This window comes from Paroedura picta, chromosome 12, assembly GCF_049243985.1.
Source record: "Paroedura picta isolate Pp20150507F chromosome 12, Ppicta_v3.0, whole genome shotgun sequence".
In the NCBI taxonomy this organism is placed as follows: Eukaryota; Metazoa; Chordata; class Lepidosauria; order Squamata; family Gekkonidae; genus Paroedura; species Paroedura picta.
The window spans coordinates 25,772,520-25,790,626 of NC_135380.1; the positions used below are offsets into that span (position 1 = coordinate 25,772,520).

Sequence of the window (18,107 nt, forward strand, 5' to 3'; positions counted from 1 at the left end):
TCTCTGCTTTTGGAATGAAGCCACTTAAAAACAATCCCAAAAGCGAGGGCAAAAAATAAACTTGTGATGGAATGGCAACCTGGAACCCCAGTTTTCCTGCAGTCTTTGAATTGATGCCCTAACCAATCAGTGACAGACTAACATGCTAAGTCAGCATTGTAGGCATGGAGAAGGCGAGGGACGTTAATCTGGCAAAATGCCAACATCTACACTTTTGGAGCACTTTTCTCAGATGCAGTGAGTTATATCCACTACTGGATATTGCAGAGAAAAGGTGGTGTCACTGCAGACTCGATCATGGATGTTGCAGAATGGAAATGTAAAGCATCCAAAATCAAAATGGAAATCAATTTAAGTGCAGAGCTGGAGTGGTGGTGGTGGTGGTATTTAGGCTGGAAGAGGATAAAAAGCGCAGAGCAAACTCAACCCAGGTCAGGGATAAGGGAAGGCCCTCACAGAACAAGTTACAGTAGTCTAACCTGGAGGTGATCAATGCACTGTGGCTAGGTGTTCTGGGGCCAGGTACAGTGCTAGTAGCTTTGCCAGGCACAAGTGGAAAAAAAGCCTGGTGTGCTGCTTTGCCAGGATGATTTAGTTTTGTGTTCCGTGAGTCTTTGATCAATACTTTCCCAGTATGTCAAAATTCCTTTAATCTTCACCAACAATTGCATCCTGCTTTTCTTTAGTATTTCCTTTTAAGCAGCAAGGACTTTCTGTGAGCTAGGGAGCAAGTGGCACACCTTCTGAGCCACCTGTGTTTGTTCCTGGTTGTTCAGTGAATGCCGGGGAAGCCATGAGACAGATGGGTAATTGTGCTGGATGTTGCTGCTACACCTACATTCCAAAGCTGCGAAAACAGACGGTGCTTGTCTGCTCTGTTGCCAAGTTTCTCCCCAGCATGGCAGCTGTTGAGGCTCTCTCCATCTTCCCCGCCTTCACCTTTTCAAAGGCATTCTGAGCTCCTCTCTCGCACTATGAAACAAGATTGTATATATACTCTTCTGCACTAAGCTTGATTCTGCAGCCTCCATAAGCTGGGCAAATAGATCCAATGTGCATCATCTCACTTACTGTCTGTAATCCGATTTGCAACGGTTATAGCTTTGTACAATATATACTGCTTTTATTGGTTGTGCAGATGAAGAAGGGGCTCCGTCGTCCTTGGCGGTCTTATTCAGCAAGCCACATGGCTTCTCAGCTTTCCCCCAGTGGTTCCTGGGGTTGGTGGCCAGCAGGCAAGGACAAGAAACTGGAGGCCATGATCACCCAAAGGCCACGGGGCTGCTTGAATCATGTGACATGCTGTTGCACGAACTCCATGGTAACTTGGGACTTTTGAAGTGCTGGATTACAGGAGTTTACCCCTAGGGAAAGTGCTATTCTTGACCAAGTGGTAATGGATGCTCAGTGGAGACTTAGAGATGCATGTTCCAAGAGCTAGAAGTAGTCAAGTGTTCAACAGGACCAGTTTCTCAGGTCCCTGTTGTCCCCCAGTGGCAAAATCTGGAGAGGAGGAGAGGGAGAGAATCATGTGTGTATTATTTTGTATAATAAAATATCTTTGTGGCACTAGCCAAATCCGCTTTGCACCCCTGGCTGCCCATACCACAGCACTGAACAGCATCAAAACACTGCTGCCTTAAAGCAGTTGGCCCTTGTTTCATTTTTGTGACACCAGAAGCAAAGCTGTGCCTGCCAAATAAATGGGCTCTAAGTGTCATCAAAGCCTACTTGGTTGATGATGATGAAGCTTCCTGTTGTGAAGCGGAGACATGTGTTTCATCTTGAATTTAGGCAGCAAAAACGCTATTTAGATATTGATTTTGTTTCTCCTTAAACTTTGTCTTAATTAAGTTCCTGTTGGCTGAGTGATGTTTTTAAAGCGCTCTCCTAAGGTGCGTGTGTGCGGGGAGGATATATTGTGGTCAGGGACTCTTAGATTTTGGGAGCTTTCTTTCTTCTCTGGATAATTAAAAAGTGCTAAGGTTAAAATCTCTTCACACAATGCATACGGATCCTATTGAACTCAGCCCAGCGATTTGTAAAGGTCACAGTATGCATTGGGGAAGAAGTAGGCATATTTATGGAGGATAAGTTTATTTTAAATGATATTAACCATGATAAATAGATGGAACCTCAATGTTCAGAGGCAGGAAGGTGTACCTGGCTCCCTTACTTTCAGTCTTTAGCAGGCAGTAGAAGATGGTTTTATTTAGGACTGCATTTTGTTCCGTTTACTAGCAGTCCAAAGTTGTGGTTTTCAATTTTAGTTTTTATGTTTTCATTGTATTGTATTTTTTAATATTGTAAGCTGCCCTGAGCTCTGTAAGGAAGGTGGATAATAAATGTTTTAAACAAACAAACAAATAAATAGATGGGCAGGAGAAATACTTCTGTGTTCATTCTGTTAAATCCTTCGGCGCCTTTGGACATATTCTGTCAAAATATTATTTTGGTCTGCCTTTAATATTCTGTCAAGAATAGCTCCTCATTGATTTCATTTCTCCCCTGGTGAGAGATCATGTACAGTAATTACTCTTTGGTGATGTGGATTCACTGCTTTGAGGCTTCCATAGTAACAAAGTCCTGTCCTGTCCCCACGGGTGTTTGGTGTCTATATGCAGCAACTGATAGGATCCTCTATAGCTGTGGACCGAGTTGTCAGCAATAAATTGGGGGCTTCCAAATGTGCATCTCTATATGAGCTCTGCTAGTTGCCAAAGCTTGGTTGGTACCCCTAGCTTTGGGGGGGGGAGAAGTGGGACAGGCAGCAAAGACACAAAGAAAGAATGGGGGGGGGACAAAAGAGGGAGGTAAGAAAGAAAGAAAATGGCACATAAGGGGGGAGCTTGAAGAGGGAAAAACAGTGAAAAGGGATAAGATTATAAGGGGAAGATAGGGGTGGTGGGGAAGTGGCAGACCAAAAAGGGAAAACTGGGGAAGGAAGGAAGCAGGGAAAGTGGAGTAGCTGCAGGGGCAGTGAGGGGGACTGAAGGAGGGGAAGGGGAGATAGAGAGTAGAGAGGAGGATCAGTGAAAGGGGACAGCCCCATCCCTGAGAACTTGGGGGGCCCTCTTTTGTAAACTACAACTATGCCTAAGGAGTTGTCAGGAATATGTACATATTACCTGGACTTCCCTAATGTTATCAGGCCACTGCTTTGAATGATAGGTGGGTCACATTATTATTTCATTGGGAAGGGAAAGGGGTAAAGGGTCTGGCTGCAAGGGCCTTCTGCTCAGTCACGGACAATCTGACATTCCACCCCACCCCACCCCTGATGTAGAAAAGAGCGATTAGGGGTATCCAAGATAGAAGTGAAGTTCTTTTTTAATCCTTACAATTTATTTTCTTGATCTCAGCTTTCTTCCACATGCGGATGTTTTTAATCCTCCTTTTCTCTGGCGATTTCGTTGACAATTAAATATATTCCATTCTCAGGATGGCTTATCTGGATAATTGGCTATAATATGCAGGAAATGACATGTCAGCCTTGGAGGGGGGGCTGGGGAAAGCAATAAGTGAATTCTAATATTTTTCTAAATGTCAGCTTGCTCTCTCCAGCGCACACAATGTCTATGCATGATTATAATGTTTAACTGAAGATGCACATCCTCGTCGTCTGACTACAGAAGACTGCTCTGACCTGCATCCTAATTAGCTGATACGACTTAGCTTGGATGGTTTGGGTTGTGTATATTTGTGCCTACCTAACCTAATTTTGAAATCCGTTCTAGGAGGCATGCTCGGATAAGCATGGGAAACGGTCTTTAAAAGACCCGTAGGGGAGCCACGATAGTCTCTGGCAACAAAATGAAACCGAAGTCCAGTGACACTTTAACCACCTTGATTCCAGAACAAGCTTGTGTCCTATAACTTCCTTCATCAGATTCATGCAGTGTACATCCACAACAGTTAGTTATATTTAGAGTGACAAGCAACAGATATGCTGGGATAGAAACGTGCTACAAAGACAGGGAGGTTGACATGATACCCAGGGTTAAATCAATCCATACAGAGTGGGTGATGGACATCCCTAAGTGTAGAAGATGAACAAGTCCTGAGTCCACCCCACATGTACATGAGAGAGGCAAGCCCAGAAGACAGACACAACACATTGGCAGAAGGACCAATGAGTCTAGAGGGAAGCAGGATTGAGCATCAGCACTCTGGCCCTGTTTCTTCCTATACACATTCTCCTGAATAGGGACATAGCACATGGGCTAGAAGTGGATCATTGCTGGGCTCCCAGTCATAGAACAATAGAGTTGGAAGGGACCTCCTGGGTCATCTAGTCCATTCATGGGTCCATTTCTGGGTCACCTAGTCCTGTCATGGTGCTTGAATGTATGGAGGGATTGCATTCAGTCTACTCCCCTCCCCCAACCATGGAGATGGGGGCTTACTTTGCCCAGGATCACCCAAAACCTTGAGTCAGCTCTAGCAGGAAGCTGTTGTTTACTAACTTTTAATGCTATCTCAATGTGACAGTGTTATTTTTAACTGAAGAGAGTTCACATAAGAACTATGTTTTTTTGTACCCCACTTTTAGTACATGAAGGAGTCTCAAAGGGGCTTACAATCGCCTACTCTCCCTCTCCTCACAACAGACACCATGTGAGGTAGGTGAGGTTGAGGGAGCTCTGAGAAAACTGTGACTGGCTCAAAGTCACCCAGATGGCTGCACGTAGAAGAGGAGGGGGGAATCGAACCCAATTCTCAGCAGAGGCTGCTGCTTTTAACCACTACACCAAGGGATCTATATGTCACTCTTCTTTTTACCTCACTCTTCCTTTAAGGAATTTGGAATCCTCCCTATCACATTGAAAGCGGATACAAGAAAAAGCATTTTATGTATAGGCAATGGATAGTGCAATCCTATGCAGAGTTACTACAGTATTAAGCCTGCTGAAATCAGTGGACAAGATTGGCCTAACTCTACATAGAATTGCACTGTGAAATTCTAATAGTGCCATGTTGTTATGCAAGTGAGCAGCGTTCTCTTTCCACAGAATCACCAAACAATGGGTTTCGTGCATAAAATCAAAATGAAAAGCATGTATCTTTCCCTTCCCCCTTCCTGAATGCTATTTCCTTCAATATTTTTAAATTGCAGACTATCCACCTTTCTGAAGAAAAACTCTTCAAGCTCCAGGGTAAGGTATGGGATGGGCCATCTTACCTGGATTCTTAAAAGAACAGAGGTCTTTAGCCCCAGGTGTGAAAGTTAAGTGGGTCCGGGCCAGTATGGAGTAAGGATTAAAAGTGTCTGAAACTGTACCTTCCTGTCTTCTCCTTTGACCCCCCCTCCCCCTTACCATCAGCAGTGATGGTAAGAAATAGTCATTGCTCCTCTCCCCCTGCCCTGCATGCAAGTAAGAGGTTATCTATTTCTCTCCTTCTGAGGCTAGCTGTTGTTAGGAGAGAGGGTGCATACCATGGGGATTTGATCCTGAATCAACAGTTCCTTCTTGCACGGAGAGGCATGATCTCTTCTCATTCACCCATCTCTTGCATCTTGTCTGGACGGGGGGAGGGGGGTGTGCATGTTTACTGGTGGGCAGGTAAAGTCTTTGCTTCTGTGTCTGAGTCCCCCAATCAGTCATCAGAAGAGGGGAGAGGACCTTCTGTAGTCCCCATTGCTAACTTTACATTCCCCTTAGTCTACTGACAAATGGGAGAACAGGCATGTGTGCAGAGAGTCAGTTCCAGCCCAGAGCCTCAGTTACATTCATACCTGGGCAACAGCCAGAAGTTGGGCAGCAGCCACACGTGAGCAATGAGACTCTAGATGAGAAGTCCCATCCCCCCCACCGAGGAGAAGAATGTTTCCTTTCTGGCAGTCATTCTCCAGTTTGGGAAAAACAAGCAGATGTGCATCAGATGTTCCATATCCACATTTCGTACACACTCGGAACTTTAATGTGCATTTTATAGATCAGTTGGATGGTTTTATGGGGCAATTTTACTGGGGATTTTATACACTTTTGTAACCCGTCACGAGCCTTCTTGGGAGTGGCGGGCTAGAAAACAAACAAACAAACAAATAAATAAATAACCTTTGTGTGTTCCACCCACCCATCTTCACCTATTAATACTATAGGCAGTACTTGTAGGATTGCAACCTTCTCCCCAGCAGGATGGATGGATATTAAGACAAATGACTTTATCCCACTTCCCACTTTTCACTCTGGCAGCTGCTGGCGAGATGTCTGCTCTCCTGTAATAACGGCGGATGTTCAATCGACATCAGGGATGCCTGTTTGACAGAGATCCCAAGCATTGCGGCTTGGGCAGACCCATAGCGGCTAATTAAAGACTTAATAGATAATCAGCCAGAGATGATTACAGGGTGCTTTGTAGGATGGGAATAATCTGTTCCTAATTATGTGAGCAAATTCTATCTTTATGCATGAGGACAAGCAGAAAAGATGGGGCGGTTGTCATGCGTGTTGCGGGTAGAAGTTGGGTTTTCTTCCCTTTGCGCTGAGCGGTCAGTCCTCTGCCTATCTCCGTTTCCTGCCTGTTTCGCCAAAGCTGCTTCTCAACCCTCCTAAGCCCAGCCATTTCCCTTCAGGGTTGCCAGCCTCCAGGGGGGACCTGGAGGTCTCCCACAATCACGGCTTGTCTCCAAACGATAGCGATCGGCTTCCCTGGAGAAATTATCAGCTTTGGAAGGTGGACCCCACTGAGGTCCCTCTCCTTCCCAAGCCCCACCACCCCATGCTCCACGCACAGATTTCCTAACCTGAACTGGTAACCCTTAGCCCTACTGGTACTCCTGCACTTTTCCATTCCAGATTTCACTTTCCCCACATCTGCTTAATAGAGACCGAAGCTGTCTCCTCTCTCCAGGAACAAGACGTAGGCCTGTACTGATTCAATATCTCTCCCTCCCCCCAAAAAACAGATTTCAGACCTGAACTCCCCAAGCTCCAGCTTGCCCCTCTATTCTGATAGCATTGAAGGTGTCCTGGAGGGTACAGGCTGGGAGGAGCTACTCCAGCACAGCACAAAGCTCAGGGGCTGATGGTCATTTTCATTTGCTGGGCAAGTCCTTGGCAGAAGCTGGCCATGCTGAACTAGAGCAGCACTGCCAGTCTTGCAGGAACCACTCCACTCAGACTCTACCGGGCCGACTATAAGCTAGTCTGCCACAGCCTCCTGGCAGAAGAGGATGTGAGGGCCACTCTATACACATGCAGAGATGCCAATCCCCAGGTGGGACTTGGGGACCCCCTGGAATTACAGGTAATCTCCAGGCTAAACAGATGAGCTCCCCTGGAGAATAATGGCTGCTTTGGAGGGTGGACTCCATAACACTATACAACAGTGGTCCCCAACTTTTTTATCACCGGGGACTGGTCAACGCTTGACAATTTTACTGAGGCCCGGAGGGGGTAGTCTTTTGCCAAGGGATGTCGCTGCCGCCTGAGCCCCTGCTCCACTTGCTTTCCCGCCAGCGCCCCTGAATTCCCGCTGCCCATTGGTGGGCGCTGCCAGCAGCAGCTGCACAGTGCCACGCCAAGGGGGAGCCCCAGCCATGGTGGCCGCCAGAGAGCACCAAAGGTGAGCCGGTGGCAGAGTGACAGGACAGCCCCCATGGCAGCAACTGGGGAGGAGGAGCTGCGGCCCGGTACTGACTGATCCACGGACCGGGACCAGTCCCCGGACCGGGAGTTGGGGACCACTGTTATACAACACTGAAGTCCCTCCCCACCCCAAATCCTGCCCACTCCCGGCTCCACCCCCAAAGTTTCCGGGTATTTCCCAGCCCAGATCTGGCAACCCTGTCCACATGACTGTTTGAGCTCAGTGGTCTCTGCTTCGCTGCCAGTTGACTCCTGGCAGCCACTCAGTTGACTCCTGGCAGAGGTGATTTAGTAACTTGCATCACGCCCTTCCCCACCTCTGAAGCATGGTCTCTTTCCAAATAAAAAAAGTCCCCCTCCCCAATTCTAGGTTAGAGAAAAATCTCTCTAGAGGCTTAAAAGTGGGAAGCCCGACAAATCAAGTTTAGCTTGACTCTCTCTTGGTTGCAAACCTGTTGATTTCTTACCTCAATTTGGAGCCTGGCCTGCAGGCTACAGAGAGCAAGTGTTCGCTGTGAATTCCCACATTTCATCGTCCATGAATCACCGCGAGCTAATAAAAATGATCTCGGAAGGCTGGGTGACGGATGCAGAACCAAGGGCTTTCTAATGGCATCATGTGCTGGGAGTAAGGAGGCTGACGCTGCCGGACCGATGGCTAGCCAAGTTTCTGGGAATCCAGCCACAGCACGGCCTGTGAAAACAGCCGGCGAACCAACTGGTCGAGCCCTGGAAAGCGGACCGATTTGGAGGCCAAAGCTGCCTTTCCTTCCTGAGCATGTGTTTCCGACTTTGGCACGACTTGGTGTGGGAATACATTTTTATGATTTGGGAAAATACTGATATCCTGCATATGTGCTCTTAGCTTGAGGCTGACCAGGCCGCTTACAAACTAGCTGACCCGTTACTACAATGAAAAACAGAATAAAAACCAGTGAAATAAATATCCGTTGGTGTTATGTGTGCCACAGATCTGTCAAAATAACTCCCAATTTTAAGGGTTCATCTCTTCACCTTTATGCTTCAAACATTTTGAATCCCAGATGTTGCCTCTGCTCTGGGCTATAGCTGTACAACACTGGGCATTGTGCTATCATTGCACTATAATCTTCATTTGCAATTGGAAATGTCTTGGAAACGGCGGCTACAGGACGCCGATAGAGCAATATCTCTAATGATGTGTAATTGCTGCTCTGGTCAGCTTCACTTTCAGCTCCCCCTCCCCTCCATACCATCTGGACATTTGCAGATATTCAGAGTTTGTGTCCAACTATACGTTACGTTTTACGTGCATTGCCCCTGGGGACTTACATCTGCAATATGGTTGCTAGTCCCTTCTGGCCCATGGGAATGGCCCAGATCTGAGCTTGCTCAACCTTTGTTCAGCCCTTCACAGAACAAGCCTGGCCATTCCTTTGCTGTGCTAATCGGGGCACCTTTGGAATTATGGCACAGCATGGCGGGCACAGTTGCCTAACAGTCGCCACAGGAGGGACAACTCCCACAGATTACCTCAGGTCATACAGTGAAGATCTTTGTGGTGTGGTGGCAGCTGCTGCTAAAGCAGCATTTGCATAGCCAATATGATCTCCAATGTCCAATCAGAAGCTTTGCTCACTAAGAGCAAATCAATCAGAAGCTTTGCTCACTTCTTGGTCCCACCTACTTTCTAAAAGCACTTGCCAGCAAAAGGATCAGTGGGCCCCATAGCAGCTGCAGGACCATGTTGGGGAACCCTGAGCTTGGTCATATATGAATATTCATGAATATTCACAATCTGCTATATATATGTGTGTGTGTGTGTGTGTGTGTGTGTCCATATTTTAATGAGACTAAAACTTTTTTATTTTGTGCTGGCTCTTCCCATTAGTCACAGCTGTCAGATACTAAATACTGGGGGAAGAGATTTAAATCTATGGCAGATTTAGTTCACCTGTTGAAATTCTCTGTTCCAAACCCGATCCTGCAGCCCCCCTAAGTAGATCCCATTGGATGGTTCTGGAAATGTCGGTGAGCTTGGACCAAAGAGTCCATTTAAGGCCTTGCTGCTGCCTTCTAATTTTGGAGCAGTCATCCTCTCTCTAAGCATCTTGGATTCTCCTTAAGCTTCGGAGTGCAAGTCATCTTTCATTTTAACTGTCTGAATTTTTACACTCCTCTGCTGCTTTCGCAATTCTGTTCTCATCAGCTCTGTGGAATCTTTCCTTTGCAAGCATTTCCTTACAGGGTCAAATGCTTACCAGGAGTTTGGTGCCAATAGATCCATTAAAATCCACAATGTATTACCGTTAACTTGCATCAGCTGAAGATCTGATTTTGCTCTTTTGGGAGGAAGATTTTTTTCCCCAAAAATCCTTGGATATAAACAACAAGGCCCATCATAACACATTATGATTAACATTCTGCCCCCTTGCGCACAAAACAATTCCCACCTGAGATTATCAGATGGGGACCTTTGACTTTGGGCTTGTCAGCAAGTCGGGAACATTTTGTAAACAAAAACAGCAGACAGGTATATTGAAAATGGTAACAGCGTACAGGTCATGTCATCTAGCATTTTTCATTTCACAGCAAAAGCTACAATGTGACTACCTTTCTGCAAATGTAAGTAAAAACACCTTGGCACTCAACAAAGTGGCCCGGAAATTTGTACAATATGCACAAGAAATCACATACATTATGAAATGTGTCTGATATGTTGCGTCTGTCCTGGCTTTCTTTTGTTTTAACCTTTGGCCTTCAAAGGAATCGGTGAACATCCCAAGCAAAGCGGTCATTAAGAAAGAATGCCGTTCACTTTCCTGTGGCTCGGCTGACCCTGGGTTTCTCGCGATTGAAGACATCGTCTGAAGGTTCTGTCAGCCCACTCACACGTGCGAGCCACCACTAGACATTGCAGTTGTTACGGGATTAACAGTCATGTGTGAACCACTCTGTGGCATGCAGTGGGCAACTGGGACATCACCCTTACACCAGTGTGGTCCACAGCTAAACTATGGGCCTTCATGCCACATTTTTCACTTCATATTTCATGGCTGCATCATTGGTCCTAGCAACGTGGAGAGGTTTCCATCTATCACTACCCTTCATCATCACATTTCGTCTCTGCCCGTTCTTGACTGGGTAAGGTCTTGGGGACCTAGGGAAGTTTCTGGAAATTGGTTGCTTCCTAATGCCTCTGGGTTTCTCTTTTGCGGCCATTTTGTTTTTCCAGCAACGGGGGCAGGGAAAGAGAGACACCTGATCAGCTTAGGGGAGGCCCTTTTTGGTTGCCTGGCAACTCTTTCTGAATCCGGGCACCAACTCACCATTAATCATGTAAGAATTTTATGGTTCTTTTAATAATGCTTGTGTTGTATTTACTTTGCAAGCCCCATGAGATTGTTTTTCATGAAAAAGTTGGCACAAAACTGACACAAAATCAATCAGCATAATGCAAAGGGTCACACAGTGCAGCTGCTACGATACAAACCGCCCTGCCATAACTTGCTGTACCAGGATAACATCCAGGGTGTTTAGCTGCACTTCTATGTGACAAACACTCGGTATTGGAATAGTGGCAGTGTGAACCCTTTGGATACGGCGTACTTTCCCTTTCACACAACTGCAGTGTAACATTTTGCAGAACTGGCAAACAATCCCTTAGCTGTTGTGACAACACAATCCCATAAAGCAGGATGTTAGACGGGTATTGCATGAATACTACGATGGCTTTGCAGGTAGAGACACTCACATAAACACTGAAGGTTAAGCATCTGTCTGACACTCTCTGACACTACTAGCTCACCTTTCCTCTAAGGTGATCAGGTAGACTCATAGAGATCTTCCCTCCCCCATTTTAGCTTTGTGAGGAAGGTTAGGCTAAGATAGAGTGATTGGCCAAAGGTCGTCAGTGAGTTTACTGGAGTGAAGATTTGAACTTGCCTGCTGCCATCTCATATTGTACAATGCAGGGGATACAGTTCTTATTTTTAGGTATCTCGAGGTCAGTGTTGTTGACTCTGACCAACAGCAGCTGTCTGAAGTCCCAGGTAAAGATCTTTCCACTCCTCTTGAGGGGAGTTTAGTGGACAATGCTTGTGTATGGAGGCCTGTTACTCCTCTCCCCCTTAATGCACACGCACTATGGCACTTGCACCATGACACTTGCATCCCCCATTCTTTCATGCCTCTTCTAAATAACTGATTCTTCTTTAATCTGTTTTAGCATGTATGGTTCTTGCAGCACAAAAGAATTTGTCCTCAAAAAGTTTAGTATTTCACTTAGGCAACAGAAAGCTGATTTACCCTGTCCTAATTTGTCTGCAATCCTGCTTCCCCTAAATCCCTAAATCGCAATACTGCCACTGCCATTCCTCTCAGTTGGGCGAGCCGAATGCCCGCACTGGCTCTGCATTATGTCTGCATATTGATGCAAGTCCTCTGCCATCTGCAGCACAGCACAAATGGCAAACCCCACAAAGAGGCCTCTCTTAATGGTCCCTATAGGTCGAAGCTGACATACTGAGCTGCCTGGTGCTGAGTCAGTTCACTGGTCTGTATCGTTAAGGATTGTCTGCTCTGCTGGGCATTGGGTATATGAGAAATGTAGGTCAATGAGGTTGGACTGAACCCCCCTAATACTAGCTTTCTGCATGCAGTATTTATCCAGGATTCCCACTAATGTGGCACCCCTCCCTTTCTACAAACAGAAGTCATGCATTTCCCTAAGTACATGCACCCTAAACATGGCTGGATGCCAGGGCCTCCTTTGGAGTTCTCAAAGGAAGTCCCCTCATTTGCAGGATGTGTAGGCACGAACAGGTGCAAGGAGTTGAGGTGTTTCCTTAAGCGAGTGTAAGAAGAGCTGGTGCATGGAAGAGAAAGTACATGTGATGAAAATAATCTCAGAAATATATCAAATCTATCCAGAGGGTAGGAGCTGATTTTGGTAAAAAAACAAAACAAACAAAAAAAACCCCCACAGTATTCAAATGTTTGTGTTGATACACACAAAAACTAAAATAAAATAAAAATCCTAATCTGGATTTTGAATTCTGCGTTTCAGGTTTTGGAGACATTTCAACTTCTAGCCAAAAACAGGTTTTGGAAGCTCAGGCTGTTCCAAAACGAGATGCGTAATGTACATTTCCACCCCTAATTTTTAGTGGAAGAGGTTTATCAGTCCTGTCTGCTGCTTCCTCAGTAGCTGCTCTGCGTGTGGAAACTGGAAGAGAGGGACGATTCCGACTGATGCGGAGAGATGACTTGCCCGGGAAGCTGGCTAGAACGAAGCCACAGTGATTGTATTTGGTGATTAGCCAGGAGAACTTCAGGACGAGCCAGCCAAATGCACCACAACACGGGTCCCTCACCCACTCATTAATGAAGATCGTCATCAGAGTGGCCAGACAGAATGTCACAGCAGATATCACAAAGGAAGGTGAGCTCCACTCACGATCACTGCTGGAAAGGATGCGGCTGTTCCTTTTTTCTTTACAAAGAACCGAGTTTTCACGAGGGAATTGGAAGTCAGAGTCTCGGAGACACATTGCTTGGAGAGATGAGCTGCTCAGGAAAGGGTGCTGGAATAGAAACTCAAGCTCTCCGACACTGTCTTCGAGTCACTGCGGGAAGAGCCGTTGGATGTCAGGTCTACAGAGAGACGCTTCATCTTGCTGCTGTCCTCAAGGTCTTCCTCTGGGTTGCTGATGACAGAAGAGACTGTGGTTTCTATCCGGCTGACCTTGTACATGCTGCTCTGGGTCTGGAGGTACCGGGCTGACTTCATTTCCAGCCCTTCGTACTTGCTGGCATTGATGAAAGGACACCACCGGAAAGCATGCTTGAACCCAATCCGGAACCTGGGAAGACAGACCAGAATAGCTGTGTCACAATACGTCGTGTGCCAGTCAAGGCACAGATTGAACTAGCATTTGATCAGGACTACAGTCTCACAGATCCAGGTTTTAGTTTGCACTTTAGATCCCAATTTCCCTCCTTATGCGCACAGGGCTCTGCTTATATGCATGCTGCCTGCTGAAAAACCCTCAAAAGTGAGCCTAAGCAATCAACAAAAAGCTGAATTGCTTGATTTGTAAAAAAGCAAGACAAGACTGGAAGGAAATGCATGGGGTTTGCTCTGCCTAAGGGTGGGGTACTATTTTATATACTGTTATTGGGGTTTTACAGGGGAGTTATTGTAAACTGCCACAAGCTGGCTGGGTCCGGGAACGGCGGTTAAGAAATTTTAATAAATAAATAAATAGAAATGCAGAATATATTAAAATTTAAGTTCCCTGTGGAAGCTAAGGGTACACCATTAGGAATATTGTCTAACAAGTTACCAAAAGTTTTGGAAGAGACCTTTGGCTAGCTGGTGACAGTGGCTAGAAGCATCTGTGCAACAAAATGGAAATCACACGTCTGTCCAAGTTTTGAAGAATGGGAAAATAAATTTGCTAACTACGCATCAATGGCAAAATTAACAACCTATTTGAGAAACAGATGAATTTCAAAATAGGAGGTGAGGCGGAGTATTTGTTATGCAAGCAGAAGACAGACTGAGAATGAAAAACAGTTTAAAACCTATATTGTGGCACATATGAATGTATTTGAATGCAGAAACAGAATGAGAACAAGTTTTAAATATAAGTGTATAAGTGTATAACACATATCCTTGATTTTTCATTGTGAGACAGATTTTATTGTAAACCTGGGTATACAAAAAGGAAAACTAGTATGTAGAAACGATGAAATATGTAACAGAAAATATGTAGTGATGAAATTAACAATACAGTTATGAAATACATCAGTTATTAAATTTAACATGTGAAAAATAAGGATTATAATTTCAAAAATGTCTTAAAATTATAATAAATGGGATACTGGGGAGAAATGTTTTCTGTTCCATACACCCAGTAATATATGATAGTTTTGCTATACATATTCTATGATATAATCTCTCTTCTTCTTTTGCATCTCTTTTGTGTTATTATACTTGTTCTTTAAAATAAAAATATTATGGTAAATAACTCTGAATTGCCTGTATACCCATGAAGCGTATTTGTATAATTCAACTTAATTTTGCATGATTTATTCTTGGGGAGGTAGCTAGGGGCTACAAAAGCTGGGCCCTTGATGACAAATTCAGCCGTCAACTATCTTATTCATGCTTCTTAGATAATACTGACCACACACACACACACTTTCAGGCAGTCGTGGAACAGAAACTAGGCATGTGCATTCACTTCACCCAAACTGAAAAATACTGAAAAAAATAACTTGCCGGTATTTTTTCAGTATTTCTAAGTTGAATACAGCCATCCCAAAATTTCCTGGTTTTTATTCAGGCAGTCAGCTATACTGATCAGCTGTCTGTTTTGCTGCCTTCCTCTTTTGAGTGGGAGGGAGCAGAAGGATTGCTGAAATGGCTACTGGCCATTTAAATATAGCAACTTAATGGTCCACCTGTCAACTGTTCAATTATAATGGCTAGCAGCCATTTAAACCCTCCTATTTTTGCTTCCCTCTAAGCTACTTTGAGACTCCTTTGGCTAGTGAAAACCAGAGTATAAAAAACAACTCTTTTTCTTCTAAAGGGAGGGAAGCAAAAGGGACCACAGCATCAGCTGTTTGTCAGACCCTGCATGGAGGCTGGGTTCAAACTGGGCCTCCCTGCAGAGCTAATGTCCATCCTGCAGAAAGAGTTCTCTCCATAGGATCAGCTGTTTGGTGGGCTCTGAGGGGGAGGTCATGACATTTCAATGAATCTTGGCCCTTTTAAATGCCCTGGAGCAAAAAAAAAATCAGATTTCTCAAATATTTTCTGAAGCCCAATGCCATACTGATATTGGGACTCGGAAATATCAGGAAATAGCATTATGTTTTGGGTCCGATACACCCAATTTGGACAAATACTGGAGTTGTTTTTGCCCATGCCTACTAGAAACTTGTGTTGTGCAGTTCCAATGAAAGTGGAGAGCCTCAGTAATCTACTTCCTGTGATTGTGAGGAATTCTTGGACTCCAGGCAGACAAGCAGTAGGAATTCTTTATGCTAGCCAGCCATCTGTTACCTGCTTTTCCTTTCTTGTCCTTACTTTCATTTTTTTTAAATACATAAGCAATACTAGATAAAGACCACAGAAGTACATGCTACTGACCACCCACTGATTTCAGTGGAATTTGAGCGGTCTGATGCATCTGGGTTTCTAGCCTCAATTGCAACCTGTACTGCTCCAGAAGGTGACATGAGTGAAGTTCTGCAGAACCTGTAGTCTCACTATTTTAGAGTTCAAATTAAAAAAAAATACAGTTTAAGATATTTAAATGTCTGATCTCCAGACTGCAGTGGTTAGTTTTCCTGGAAAAATGACAGCTTTTGAGCATGGACTATAGGGCATTATAGCTCCTCCCCTTCCCAAATCCCGCCCTTCTCAGGGTCCACCCCCAAATATCCAGGAATTCTGTAACCTGGAATTGGCAACCCCAGTCCCAGCACTGTGTAATTGCCCCCTCCCTGGCAGCTAGTTTGCGATTGGTCTTGTTTCTTGTGGCAGCCATTTTGTCATGTTGCCCATTACCCTTCTCAAAATTCCAAACGTGACTCACCAAACTTGCTCCCCCATGAAAAGATCTGAACTAATCAGGCCCCAACCCTCTTTTTTCACTTTTAATTATATTGGAAGCAAACACTGTATCTTACCTCTCATTGAGACAACAATAAATAATTGGGTTGTACATGGTAGAGCTCATGGCCAGCCATAAGACTCCCAAGTAGACCTGCTGAATATATTTTTGCTCATACCACTTGATATTAATATACTGTAGGAGGAAGTAGATATGGAAGGGCAGCCAGCAGAAGGCAAAGGTGCACACCACAACAATCATCATCTTCACCACCTGTTGAAGAAGGACAGACTTGTAACAATACCCAACTGGTTCCTAAAAACCAGAACAAATGAAGCCACTACATCCCTGCTCACCACAGCTACCAAGAGCCTTACAATGGGCATCAAAGGGAAATTGCACCAGCGGGAGAAAAAAAATCTGTAACTCTGCTATGACTATTTACTTTCATTGTTGTCTTCCTGTTTTAGCAAATGGGATTTAAATAAATACAATTCAACTTGGACATTTGGTCAACCTAACTAGATTGGTTCCCTTTTCTCTAAGGCCCACACCCTCCGGTCACAAGCAGTCCACTCATCTGTGTGTGTATTTTAAAATTTCCTTGTGTCCCTTGCTGTTCTCCACTAATAGCAGAAGGCTTGCCATGTCTTTCCCTACCTGTGAAGTAGAATGGGTTAGCTTAATATTTCTGACTCCACAATAACCACTTAGTAACTGCTTGGGAAGCTTCTGAGCAGCACAGCTTTTTAAAACTGTTCTCTTCTAATTTTGTCATTCACTTACCTTGCGCTTGGCAGACTCCTGTTCATGGTAGCGGTCCGAAGAGTCCCCGGGTATCTCACTTGCCCACAGTGTAATGCCAACCATAGTGTAGGCGTAGCCTATCACTATCAGTGGTAAGACATAGCTTAGCACAGTCACAGAGAAGTGGTACCTGGAAGGAGTGGGAAGAGTGTCAAACTCCTGATATAAACAAATGATTTAGGAAACTAGAGCAGCTTTGGCCAACTTTACCTTGGTTGGACACTCTTACATTGGGCACTTCCATAGCAAAGCTATGATCACAGAGATGGAGACTATACTTGACTCAGTTTACCTACTGTGAGCAACACCCCAGATCATTCTGGAAATTCCAACAGAGTGACATTGGGAGTCTTCTGTACTTTCTGCAACTCCCCATCAACATATTTATTTATGGAATTTTTAGGGAAAAAGTCAAGCCACGAAGACATTCATAAGTATTAAATAAGAGCAGCAGTTGATTAGTACTTCTAATGGTCAAGTCCTAAAGCATCTCTTTATTGGCAAAATAATTATAGCTTTGGCACTGTTGACGCAACTTGAGGTTGAAAGTCTCCAGCAGCCTGGTTTTAACAAATTGTATCCTTATGTTTCAGAAGCTGTGGTCTTGCAAGAAGCTCTATTTTGGTCAAGGAATCTGGGTTTTAAGGAGCATATGCAAGAAGCAGGTGTAGACATTTAAAGCCATGTGTGTTTTAGGATACAACTCTCCCAAAAGATCGACTAGTGAGGCCCTTCTTTAGGTTCCTTCCTTTAGGGAGGTCTGGGTTAGGGTTGCCAGATTCCAGGTAGGACCTGGGGATCCCCCAGAATTAAAGCTCATCTCCAGAAATCAGTTCTTCTGGAGATAATGGATCCTTTGGAGTGTGGGCTCTATGGCATTGTATCCCACTGAGGTCCCTGTTCTCCCCTGATTCCATCCCCAAATCACCTTGAGTTTCTCAATTTGGATCTGTCAACCCTAACCCCCCTCCCATTCCCAGTGGTGCACTGGAGGGACCTGGTAACTCTAGGGTGGACTAAGGTAAAGGTAAAGGTATCCCCTGTGCAAGTACCGAGTCATGTCTGACCCTTGGGGTGACGCCCTCCAGCGTCTTCATGG

At 44.9% G+C, this 18,107-nt stretch overlaps 1 protein-coding gene across 1 annotated transcript in view; it reads right to left on the reverse strand.

Annotated features, from left to right (window-relative positions):
- Positions 1-10,079: 10,079 nt before the first annotated feature.
- TACR1 (tachykinin receptor 1) overlaps positions 10,080-18,107 on the reverse strand; it is a 56,738-nt gene continuing 48,710 nt past the window's right edge. The window contains exons 3-5 of the mRNA XM_077305706.1: positions 16,988-17,138; positions 16,278-16,474; positions 10,080-13,435 (exon numbers count right to left, since the gene is read on the reverse strand). Coding sequence (XP_077161821.1) covers positions 13,144-13,435; positions 16,278-16,474; positions 16,988-17,138 — 640 coding nt within the window. The 3' untranslated portion in view covers positions 10,080-13,143. The remainder of the gene's footprint in view (positions 13,436-16,277; positions 16,475-16,987; positions 17,139-18,107) is intronic.